Source organism: Neovison vison, chromosome 8, assembly GCF_020171115.1.
Source record: "Neovison vison isolate M4711 chromosome 8, ASM_NN_V1, whole genome shotgun sequence".
NCBI lineage: Eukaryota > Metazoa > Chordata > Mammalia > Carnivora > Mustelidae > Neogale > Neogale vison.
In genome coordinates, this window is record NC_058098.1 from 27484748 (window position 1) to 27497476 (window position 12729).

Sequence of the window (12729 nt, forward strand, 5' to 3'; positions counted from 1 at the left end):
GGGGTTGAGGGTCCTAAGGGTGGAGAAAAATGGACACCAGATGCAGCCAGAGCAGCTCGGGGCAGTTCTGGTTCCCTCAGGGCAGCGCCTGCGAGATGCCACTGGTGGGATCAAGAGGGAACGTGGGACCTGGGTGTGGGGGCTGGCTCAGTCCCTGCGCCTCCCACCGTGGGCTCTGCCTGTCTGTAGTGATGCAGTGGCATGGCCGTTAGGGTCCAGGTGCCCCAACTGGGAAACCCTAACTGTGCCCTTAAACATGTAGCCCGGGACTTATGGGATTGGTGTCGCAACCTCCCTGTAAAGGGGCCCATCTGGCCAGAAGCTCCCACGGGTGGGGATGGCAGGTTGGCCTGGCTTCTCTCCGTGGCCATTAGAGGCTCCCCTTGATGTTTCAGTGATGTCAGTTCAAGGTCAGTCTTGGAGCTCAGGCTGAGGTTTGGGGGTCCCTTTCAGTCCGAGGTGCGTGGAATCACGGCTGGACAAAGCCAGTGGTCTCACGAGATCATTCCAGCAGCACTGGCCTCCCTAAATGTCTCCAAGTCCTCAGCTTGGGCTCTGCCTCTCTTCCCTTCTCCTGTGGGAACTAGCATGGGGAATCTTGTGACCTTTGGAAAATTCTTAAGTTGGGGACCAGGAACCTCCATGTGACCCTTCGTTCAGAGACACTTTGAACATGTTCACAGCTCAAGCCCAGGGACTTCAAATACACAAGTCTCTGGGTATTCCCAAGTTATTAGACACATAAGGTATGTTTCCACGTGTCTGTGGATCTGTGGGTGGGGTCTGTGTGTCTACTGGTGTGAGCATTTGGGTACAGTTCTTCATGCCTGCACGTGTGTGTGTGTGTGTGTGTGTGTGTGTGTAACGTTTGTGCAGCAAGAGCTATGGTGGGTCCCGGTGTGTGCCCTGGAATCTGTCTCTATGTCTGATGGTGTGTATGTCTGTTTGTGTAGCTGTGCGCTTATAGCCCGGGCACTCTGTAGACCCAGTGCCCCCTCCCATCACCCTCCACATGGGCATGTATGTCTCTGCATGCCCCTGGGTACCTCTGTGTGGGTTTCTATGTGGATCCTGCCTTTGTAAGCAAATCTGGCTGTGTGGGCACCTCTGGGGGGCACACACCTGGCATCTGTGTGTGTGCGTGCCTGTCCGTGCCTCTTCTCCCTTGCTCTGTGGGCCACTTCCTCTTGCGGGCTAATGCGTGTGCTTCAGCCAGGCTCCAGAAGGCCCCATTATTGTGTCTGATACCTAGAGGCACCTCTCCTGCCCCTGACCCCCAGGCCCCAGGGCTGAATCGGCTTCCCTGCGGGGTTTGCTCCCCATCTCACCAGCCAGCTGACTCTATGGTGGGGGCACGGAGGCCGGCCTCTGTTCTGTCACCATCTCCTTGGCTCTTCTCTGGCAGTTTCCAGGTTTGTGTCTTCTAGGATCTCTACCCCCTCTGCCCCCCGCCCCCTGCCCCGGCTCCCAAGCTTTTCCTGAATGAGTGGGGGATTCTTCCTTATGATCTTGATAGAGACTTGCTCAGGTTTGGGGTATCTGTCACCAGTTGGATGTAACTTATCCCCTCTGCCTGGGATGCCCTTCCTTGTCTCTCTTTGTCTGGAGGATACCTACCATTTATTAGGCCTTACCTCCTCCCAGGAGTCCTCCCTGTTTGCATGAGCATCTCTGTGCCCCTGCAGTATCCCCATAGGCAGCTACTGTCTTCCTGGGAGTGTGGGACTGCCTGTGGACCTGCTCACCCCCAGACACACAGGACACACTGGACTGTGAAGTAGGCACTGGGGATGAGAACAGCAGTGAACTCACACAGGCCTGCTGAGTGTGTTAAGGCTGCCTTCGGGACAGCAATTACAACATTATTTGCTGAGCACTTACTAAGTGCCAAGCGCTGTGTTAATGCTCTATGGACAGTATCTCATTTGAGCTTCATAACATGTTGAATGAAGCAGATGTATGCAGGGCACCCATTTTACAGATGAGAAGGTGGAGGTAGTCCTTTGGGGTTGCTCAGGGAGGTCGCTAAGGTCGCTCAGGGAGTCAGGACTTAAACCTTGGCTTTGGTGGCTTAAAGGGGAGTCAGCAGGGTGTTGTGGTGACTCATTGGTCACCTTGAGGAGTACAGGGGCATCCAGCTTTGCCCTGCCTAGCCCGAACCCAGGGCATGGTCCATTCAGCTCTGAAGCTTGCAGTTTAAGGAGGACTATTATCAGATTGGGGTGGGTCCTCATAAAGAGGATGTCAGGACAATGTAGCTGGAGGATCCGGGAGCATTTAAAAAGACCAGAGAAGGGCAGGGCACTCATTGAAAAGCTCCCAAGTTGGAATTAGACATAAGGTGTAGGAGGACAGAGAGCCTCCAGAGATTCCTTTGGAGGAAGTGACCTTCCTGTCAGTGGAGGGATTCCTGGCTGGCTGATGACTACGGCTGTGGAGGAGATTCTAGCATCATGGGAAGACCCAGATGACACTGTGAGGTTCTTTGCAGACCCATGAGTGTGAGTCTATGATTTCAATCCTGTCCTGTTCAAAGAGAACTTTGAGTTTCTCAAAGAGGCAACATCACGTAGTGGAAACACCCCGAGTTTTGGTAGCAGTGAGATCTGAGTTCAAGTCCAAGCTCTACCTAACTTGTAACTTTGGGCAGAGGACTTAAGCTCTGTGCCTGCTCCCACATCCCTAGAGCAAGTACAGCAATGTTTACCTCAAAGTGCTGTAGGAAGACTAAATGGAATAATATGCTTTGGGAACACAGTAGGTGCTCAATAAATGCTCTTTTCTTTTCCTAAACAGAGCTAAGAACCAAGCCAAGGGAGGTGTGGGAGACCTTGCTGCTTTTACATTATACCTATTTAAGCCCATCCTGCAGTTAACAAGCAGAGGTACAGAGAAGCCAGAATGTTGACTTGCCCAAGTTCACAAAATGAGCTGAAACAGAGCCAGAATGAGCTCAGGTCCCCTGATTCCCTTCCCTTTCCACCTCACCCCACAGCATGGATAGCCTGGACTCCCTGCTCTGGGCCTCAGTAATATGGCTGACTCGGGATGACTGACCTTAGAAGGCCCTTTCTTGCTCCTAGGCTGGCAACGTCAGCGACATGCTCTCCACCCCGCCCAGTGGCTAGGAGGTGCTGAGTGTTAACCAGCCGCCTCCAGAACCCGTGACGTGTGCCCAAATGGGGGACAGATGGTAGGAACAGGAGACGCCCAGGGACTGACCCATAGTGCAGACTCTACAGCCACTAACCCAGGACCCTGGCCCACCCACCAGCCTGGGCCCCAAGCCCACCTGTACAGCTGCCCCTCACTGCCCAGCTGGAAATGCTCATACTGGGCATAGGCCTCGTTGCCCTCCCAGTCTTGCAGCTCCACGCGCAGAGAATAGGCTGTCCTGCTGGTGAGCTGGTGCACCACCTCATTGCCCAGCCAGTGCTCCCCCGCCAGGTCACCGAAGCCCTGCGGAGAGGGAATGGTAGGGGTGGGTTTCGTGCTGTGATGGGAGGCTGCCCCGCTGGCTAAGGAGCTGGGCTGGGCCAGGCTCCAGGGCCACTTAATCCAAAACCACTTTGCCTGATGATCAAGTCCATAAAGTACAGTGTGGGCAGGCCTAGGGATGGGAGTTCCCCACCTTCTGGAGCAAAAAGACTAAGATTTTTGTAAATGTAAATTTCTGTTCAAAATAATTGAAATCACATTTCTACAGAGTTTGAGAACAAACAAAATGAATATGTGGTGATAGAAGTCAGAATAGCTTCTTGACCGGGACGCACAGAGGCAGAGGGGAGCACAGGGAGGGCTTCCGTGGTGCCAGGAGTGTTGTATACCTAAATTTGAATGGTGATCACATTGGTGAATACATATGTAAAAATCCACTAAATATCTTACACCTAAGATCTGTGCCTTTAGCGGCAAAAAATTAAAGATTTTAATCAGCTGCATACATTGTAGAGTAAACTTTGTTCAGTGACATGGCAGCTGCTGCAAAATTTCAGCAACATAGAAATACAAAGCTAAGCATGTTAGGAGTTACCAGTGTCCCTGAGCGAGGAGAAACCAATGCCCTGGGCAGAGCCACAATTCAGCACCAAGGACAGGGACACACCTAAGCCCCACTCCCCATTTTAGCCAGCAGGGCTGCTGATCAGCCTAATGATTAATAATCATTGCCCTTGTGTGTTTCTGCGTCTGAGCACTTATTCCTTTTTGTCATTTCAATAATTGTTTAAAACCCAACTGGCTCAAGAACACTCCTATCTTAATTTGGTATTTCTTTTTTAAGTATTTATCAAATGAACAGTAAGCAGACACAACTAATGATACTGTTGCATTTCCACGTATCCTTTTCTATTTCTTTTGCTTGTGGAAACTTTAAGAGCTTTTAAGTCAGCTTGCCAAAGGTCCTTTATTCAAAATTTAATTAAAAAATTAGAAGACAATCTAGCAGTATGTCTCATCTTGTAAAATGCATGGGGTCTTTTTAAGCCAACAATTCCATGTTAAGAATCTCTCTTGCAGATGTAATGATATTAGTATGTGCGAAGACAAGGACATTGACTTAAGCAATGCAGCCAGGGGTGGGCAGGGGAGATTATTTTCTTCTGTTCCATTTTTTTTGTATTCTTAAAAAAAATTTCTAAGCAACATGTATATATGATCTTTCCACAAATAAAGAAATAAAGTTAAACTTTTATTCTTAGGGTCTGTCTTAGAACTTGCAAAAAGAAGGTTTGATTTTCGATGACAGGGTCCCTGACAGCGAATGTGCACTGGGAAAATTTGTTTGAGGGTAATTGGTCTTAGGTGGGTTTCTGTTTTTTGTTTTTTGTTTTTTTTCTTTCTGGGAAAGGCTGAGGGTAAACCAGTGCCCTGCCTCCGATTCATCTCCACCAGGCTTCAGGGTGGAGAAGCCCCTTCCCAGGGCAGGAGTGTTACCTGTTTGTAATCTCTCCAGTTCCGCTGGAAATTCACACTGCCATTCTCACGGCGCTGGATGAGAGTCCACCCACCTCCATTGGCCTCCATGTCACAGAACACCTGGAAGGAGTTGGGTGGTGGTTGGTAGGGATTCAGAAGCCCCTGGGAGTGTCAGAGACAGGTCTGGGCCAGCCCGATTTTGATCTGGCTGACGTTCTCACAGAACAACAAGTGAGCCTGGTGCTTGAGGACATCAGAAATATCCAGGTTCACATTTCCCACTTATCGTCATCATTTTTCTAAAGTCATGGGCAAGTGATGCCCCCCTCAGAGCCTTCCTTTCCTCATTCATAAAATGCAAGTATTAAGACCATAACCTCTTTGTGCCTCAGTTTCTCATCTGCAGATGGGCTTGATGTGAGAACTATATAAGCTGAGCCATCTGAAGAACAGAGCCTGGGTGTACTGGGCACTCAGTAAGTGGAGGCTTTTCCCTTGTTGGTATTGTGAGGTTGTTGTCAGGATTAAATGCAGAGAGGCGTAAAGCACTTGGCCCACAGTGCAGATTCAGGAATTGCTGTTACGTTCGGCAGACAAATGTTTTCTGAGCACTGCTACATACCTATTCAGGACAAGGAGGGTTGCCAGTATGGATAAGACAGAAAAAGTCTTTCTCTCAAAGGCTCACCATCCGTCATATCATAATCTTCTCTTTCAGCCTAATCTTTGTTCACATATCCCTTTTCCAGCCAGTTCAGTATAAGTTAGGTGTTCAGTGAGAGATAAATCAACCCTCAGGGCTGGCTTGGTCTGGAGGAGGCCATGATGGGGTAGGCAGACTGTAGATTATGAACATTTGGGTAACTAGAAGGAGAGCTTCTAAGGAGTCACTGGGAAACCCTGGAAGTCTTCTCAGAAGAGATAGCATTAGAACAGGGCCTTGGCATGTGCCTGACAGGCAGACAAGGGGAATGGCCCCTCCAGGGGAGGGAGAAGCTCTGACAAGGTAGAAGCCAGCTCAGGGAGAGAAGACAGTTGCTTTTGTTGTGGAAGTAGCAGAAGGTGCAAGAAGGGAAATTGAGGTCCAGAAAGAAAGAAAGAAAGAAAGAGAGAAACTTCTTTGTGTTAAGCCCCTGGATTTTCAGGGTTGATTTACGGAATCAGCTAACATTACTTTAAGCAACACAGGACTATTTTCTGCCCTTCCAACTGAAAGCATTCTGGGAACTTCTCTACCCCCACATTCTGACCTCTGATTGGATGGAGGCTCCAGAAGGTAGGGTCAGCCCACCTTCTCTGACAGGTCAGATGTTGTAGAAAGCCTGAAGCTGATGGGGGATGGCCTGCCAGGGACGCCCTTGACTCAACACCCTCGGATAGTCTCAGCCCCCAGGGAGTCCCCTAACCTTCCTGGGCTCCGTCATATTGGCCACATGGATGGTGTAGATGCCACTGGCATTGGCCCCGAAGCGCTGGATCTCTGCACAGTCCTGGAACACGTGCTCAGCGGCCCTCACAGAGGCTGCAATGGGACAAAGTAGAAGCAATTGGAGGTAAGCTAAGGAGAGAGGGAAGGGGCCAGGTGGGCATTACTTCCTGCCAGCTTCTGGGTTGGGAGATGCCAGGCACAGGGAGAGGTGTCAGACCTGGGAAAATTTCTTAGGGGAGGTGACCATGAGCTGGGATGTGGATACAGGGCAGGAGTGACCTAGGAGAAGGGGAAAATGTTCCAAGCAGAGGGAACAGCAAGTTCAAGGGCTCTAAGGTGGGAACAGTCCTGGTGTGTACAGTGATGGGAAGTGGTGGAGGCCAAGGAAGGAAAAGATCCACCACCCATGAGAGCAGAGCTGAGGCCAGAGAGAACTCTGGCTGTCCGATGAACTTGATGGGAGTAGGGCAAACCCAGCACAGGCATGGTCACCAAAGGAGAGATGAGGCTGAGTTTCAGCAAGGGGCCAAGTCAGCCTTGTGAGCCAGGATGAGGAGCCTGGGCTGTGCTAAGGAGGAGCGCTCCGGCTAGAGTGTGGAACAGGGACTGGAGGGGATGAGACTCAAAGCAGGGCAGCCACGGAACAGGCTTCTAGAGTCTTCCAGGACTTCCAGGAGAGGTAACTTGGGTCTGAACTCCAAGGAGATCTTTCCCCCTTTCACAGACCAGGAATCCAAGGCCCAAAAGTAAGGTCACTGACTCAAGGGCGCATAGCTGGGGGCACAGGCAAAGCCTCCCCTCTCTCTAGGTCATACGAAGGAGTCCTTAGAGCCTTGGGCTGGAGGCACAAATCGACAATGCCCTTCTTTGGTGACAGTGGGGCAGGGGGACAGGGTGTTTGGGCAAAGTGTGCCTGAGGCGAGGTGCCCAAAGCAACCTGCTCTCCGGACTGGGGAGCAGACACTGGGTCACAGCTGGAGACCGGGCTGGCTGTGGGGAGAGGCCTTGGGGAGAGGTCTTGGGCCGGGGCCTGCAACGGGGGCTGAGCTACAATACCCCACACATGGGACTCATTTAGGCGGCTTCCCTGCCAGGGTTACGCACAAGCCAGTGATGGGTTCGGGTCACTCCATATCGCATGGTTTGGAAGGCATCCACTTCTCCTGCCTGTGGCTTCCTTGGGGCCTCAAATCTCTTAACCCAGCAGGGCCTGCCCGACTTAGACAAGCCCCTGGTGCCATCCTCTGGCCCCAAATCCCTGCCAGCCATCGTACCTGGAACCCATCACTATTGCTTGATTCCTTGTAACTTAGAGGCTTCCCAGGCTCCTCTATGGCAATCCTAGAAACCCCTTCCTATGTCTTTCTCTCACCCAGCCATTCTCCACTGCCCAGTTCCAATTAGGCTTCCCCAAATATAGTCCCACTTGATGCAAAACCCTCATGTGGCTTTTGGCTGTCCTCAAGTTCATGTTCTCGCTCCTCAGCACAGCCTTTTTGGCCTTCAGTGGCTTGGAAATTTCAAACACACAGATAGCACATAGTGGCACATATTAGGTACTGAAAAAATTCATTTCCTGCTTCTTCACTTAGAGACCCAGAGATGGGCAGGTGGGTATTTTTGCAAGACTAGGCTGTTCACTGCTGCATTCCCAGAACCCGGCATTGGGCCTGGCACATAGTGGGTGCTCAGTAAGGGCTTTGCTGACTGAGTGAAGCTGAAACCAGCAATGCCTTGGCCACCCTAAATGGACTCCATCAGAAGGAGTCAGTGAGAGTTTGGGGGGGGGGGCACCAGGCATTGTTCTCCCTTCTCAGAAGCTAGGGCCAGAGTCACCTCCTCACTTCTGTTTGGCTCTCCTGGGCTTAGGGACAAGGGCAACAGGGTGACAGGAGTCTTTGGGGGAACGGTGAGTCTAACCTCTCCATTCTACAGAGAGTGAAACTGAGGACAGGGGAGGGGTGGGGCAAGTCTGAGCAAGCGAGGATGGAGCATGTGGATCCTGGAACCCAAACTTGTCTGGGCTGGTGGTATCCTTATTAGCTTCACTTCCTTTAAACAGATGGGGAAACTGAGGCCAAGAGAGGGACGGGGGCCTGCCCAAGGTCACTCACAGAGTCAAGAGGTAGAGTCTGGATTGGTTCCTCCTGGCACACTCGTCCTCACCACTATCATTACTGGTAGTTATTTCTGTTTCACAGGTGCTGGGAGAGAGGCCGGGCCCTTCTCCGCCCCACAGTGGCTTCTGGGCGACCCCTACCCCCACCTCAAAAGCGAGCCGGCAGGGTAAGCAGGATCTCCCTCTCCGCTCCTGCCCTCCTCCCACACCGCGCAGGCACCCCGCTCGCTCACCCGGGCCCTGGGCCACGACGCGCACCAGGCGCTGTACGGATTCCAGCAGCTGCCGCTGCTGCCGCTGCAGGAGACTGGAGTTGCCGCTGGCGGCGCGCAGGCTGCGCTCCAGGCCCGCGAGGGCGCCGCTCTGGCGCCCCAGCAGACGCCGCAGCCGCTCCTTCTCGCCACGGAGGGAAGCCAGCTCCGCCTGCTGCTGTGTCTCCAGGGCCTGCACCCGCGTCTCCAGCGCGCTGCGGGGCGGGGGTGCACGCGGGTCATCCCGCGGGTCCCCACACACGGCCACATTCGCGCGCTTGCCTCTGGGGCTTTGGGGCGGGGGGCGCACTCCGCAGAACAGATCCGCACGGAGGCCCAGAGAGGCAGAGCGTGCTGTCCTGGATTACACAGCGGAGGGGATGGAGGGGAAGAAGTGCACCGGTGGCAGAGAGTGAGGAGGGGAGGAAATACCCCGCCCTGGAAGAAGATAGATTGGGATCCATAGAAGAAAGAGGTGCGGGTGGGGGGACATGCCAGTAATCTGGGCAGTGGTTACCAGATCCCCAGTATGCCTGCCCTTGGAGCCAGCAGTCCGCTCTCAGATTAGCTCCAGGGAGCAGGCGCGAGAGTGCCCCTTGGGGGATTAGTTATACTAGAGAAAAACGAAACAGCTTCGACGTCCAACAGCCAGAGCTGGCTGAGTCTGTTTGCTTTCCGTTCCTTGGAAATGTTCTGGAGCCGCGAAGAGGAAGGAGGCAGAGCGCATCTGCACGAAACTGGAAAGACGCCCAGGGCGCGGAGGGAACTGCGCCGGCACATCGGTGCCTCTAGTGCAGTTCCACGTGTGGGAAGACAAAAGAGAAAGAAAAAAGGTCTACAGGGAAATGGAGAGGGAAACCGGGGAACTATAGGAAAAGGCATGGAAAGACACGTGGAAGGACACATTGGTTCCTGAGCGCATCCTCCTGATGAGGTGGTTCTGGAGGAGAGCGATGGAGAGGGAGGAGCATGGAGGCAGTTGGAGGGAACCCACCTTCCCTTTCGTTTTATAGGTCCTTAGTCTGGTGATATAGTAAACATGGAGCATATTTGTCATGAATTTTTAAAAAAAGTTTTAGAAAAAGCAAAAAAAAAAAAAAATCTTTTGACTCAACAATTCCACTTTTGGAGTTTTATCTTGGTTGTTCCTGCATGTGTGCAAGGAGGTATGGGGACATAATTAGGGGCTTGGTGTTGAACAGGAATAAGAGACAGGAAACAACTTTAGGAATAAGAGACAGGAAACAACCTTAATCCCCAAAACTGGGGACTGGGGATACAAGCGTGGGCGCAGCCATAGGGTGCAACAAGGTACAATTAGAGAGAAGAATGGACAAGTGCGTCGTGCAATCATGGAACAGTTTTCAGGATACTTGGAAAAAAGAGGTGCAGAGTGGGACGCTCCATTTGGGTTCAAGAAGGGCAATAAAAGGACTATGCGCACGTATTTGTTTACATATTCACAGGAAACCCTCAAACCCTGGGCTTGTAGAATGCCTGCTGTGGGATAGGGATTTTTGTCTATGTGTTCACTTTGTCAATACAATGTCTCCCATGTGGTAAAGCTCAAAAAAGTGATTGTTGGTTGAATGAATGGAAGAGGACAAGACACTAGGAAGAGGGGTTACCTCTGCTGTGGGCAGGTGTGTGGCTGAGGGATAGGATGGGAGGGAGACATCCTCCTATTTATGAGGTAATGCTGACCCATTCTCCAGACAAGAACAACGAGTCCAGCCAGGGCACAAGGAATTTCCCCTGAGCCCTGAATTCTGCGGCAGGAAGAGAAAAAGTTGGGGGCACACTCGGGTTCTAGAATTTTAGCTCTCTCCATGGGCCAAGTGCTTATTGATGACATCGTCTGTCTTCTGTGACTTCTAGGCACCTGGTGACAATTCAGACTGTCCCAGTCCCTGCTCTCCCCCACCTCGGGGTGGGGACACAAAAATAAGAAAGTGGACAAACTATCATTAGCTGCACACAGATCAGAGGGAGCTGGGCGGGCCTGATGGCCTGATCTTGACCCAGCACGTGAGCGACAATGACATCTCCCCTTGCACCCGAGCCGGTGGCTGCTTCAGAGCATGGGTTTTGCCTCCCCTAACACCTTGACCTTGACAGTTTTTCTCCACTCAGCTCGAAACCAAGATGAAATCAGCCTCAGAAGTGCATTTCTCTGCCTTATCTGTACCCCATGACTTTTTTATTCTTTGTAATTTGCAGGGTGTTCCCCTCAAGTGTATTTGCTTACAAATGCTGAGACTCTCTTCTCTGCCTGTGTAGGCGAGAGGCCGGCAATGTGGTTGCTTCTGGGAAAGGCAACCAGTGGATAAGATCAGATTTACTTATTTACAAGCAAGTAAATCAAATAGAAATTTACAGGGTGAATTGCACAGCATATAAACTAAACTGTAGCTCAATAAAACTGTTAAAAATTTATAAAATAAAGGAACAAAGAAGGAAAGGAGAAAAAAAAAAGAGAGAAAGAATGGAGAAAGAATCAGGGTGTCCCGAACTCCCAGGGGAAATATCTGTCTCCTGTCTCCACCCAGGGGTGCCTGTCTGACCCCCGGCCCCGCCCCAGGGCCCACCTTCCCTCCCAGTTTGAGTCTGGACTTTAGCCCTGGTTTCAGTCCTTACCCCAGCTCTGGCTTCAGCCTGAGACCCCCCTGTAAATGGTCCTTCACTTCAGTCCTAACCCGGGCCCCCAGCTCTGACCCCAGCCCTGGGCCCAGGCACTAGCCCCTAGTCCAATTTCCAACCCTGGCCCTGGCCTCAGTCCAGCCCTGGCTCTGGTGCCCCCCAGCCCCACCCCATCCTGAGTCTCAGCCAACTTGGGTCCCAGGCTGGCCCTCGCCCCCAGGCTTGGCCTGGTGCCAGGGCACTAGCACCCACCTGTTGCGGCCGTGCAGCCTGTGGAGCTCATGGCCCTGCAAGAGTAGCTGTTTCTCCAGCTTGTTGGTGGACAGTGAGGTCTCCAGTAGCTGGATCTCCATTCGGGATGTCTGGTTCAGGACCTGTCCCAGCAAACAGGAAGGGGAAGGGGGCAACGACGCAGACCCTGCAGGAGCCCTGATTGGCAGCCGCCCCCCTCTCTGGGGGCTTTGCCATTCTAGCAAGGTGCTGATCTATTTCCCTCCTCCTAGCAGTTAGATCCTATAGTCGTTCATTCATTTATCCCTTCCTTTCTTCACTCACTCACAGGCCTTTGTTGAGTTTATGGTCTGTTTCTTGACAGCAGTTCCATTTTTCCTGATGCTCAGGCTTCAGGAGGAGTCCCCCTTGACCAGCCCCCCTCCTACCCCATCTGATCTTGTCAGATCCAGCTTCCACTCCCCTCCCATGGCTCATACCCTGCTCTTGGCCTCTGTCATCTCTTGCTCTGTGTTCTGTGCCACCCTCCTCAAGGGCTCCCTGTCCCCACCCTTGTCCCCTACACTCTTTCCTCTGCTGAGCAGCCCCAGGCATCCTTTTAAAATGTGGCCCATCTGCTCAGAATCTTCCTGTGGCTCCCACAGCACGTAGTGGAAAAGTCCCAGTCCTCCCCGTGGCCTGCAACGTCCTGTGATGTCCTCCGCCCCAGTGGCTCTGTGAACCCTTGCCCACCCTCTCCCCCTGGTTGCTCCAGCTACACTGACCTCCTCGATGTTCCTGGAGCTTGCCAGCACGGTCCTGCCGCTGGACCTTTGCACATGCTGTTCTCCCTGTTCACTGAAGGCCCTCCTGGTGAGCCTGGCTCTGATCCTGCCTCCTCGGAGGTGCCTTCCCTGCCTAAACTTGCAGGCCCTCCCTTTGCCACTCCTAGCACATACTCCCTCCCTTCTGTCCATGCCGGTTTCTCCTGAGACTCTCACCCTCTCCCATATACAGGGGGTTTATCATGTTCATTCTCCTGGGGGTCATTAGAAAGGAGATGTTGAGGGTAGGGATGCATGCCCGTTTCATTTACTGCTCTAAACTAGAACCAGGCACCTCCCGCCGTGCCTGGCACACAGTAGGGTTTCAATACACATGTG

The 12729-nt window shown here is 52.4% G+C and overlaps 1 protein-coding gene across 1 annotated transcript in view; it reads right to left on the minus strand.

Annotated features, from left to right (window-relative positions):
- Positions 1-12729, minus strand: part of ANGPT4 (angiopoietin 4) — a 40732-nt gene that overhangs the window by 3952 nt on the left and 24051 nt on the right. Inside the window, exons 3-7 of the mRNA XM_044263311.1 lie at positions 11609-11730; positions 8699-8931; positions 6324-6439; positions 4936-5037; positions 3293-3459 (exon numbers count right to left, since the gene is read on the minus strand). Coding sequence (XP_044119246.1) covers positions 3293-3459; positions 4936-5037; positions 6324-6439; positions 8699-8931; positions 11609-11730 — 740 coding nt within the window. The remainder of the gene's footprint in view (positions 1-3292; positions 3460-4935; positions 5038-6323; positions 6440-8698; positions 8932-11608; positions 11731-12729) is intronic.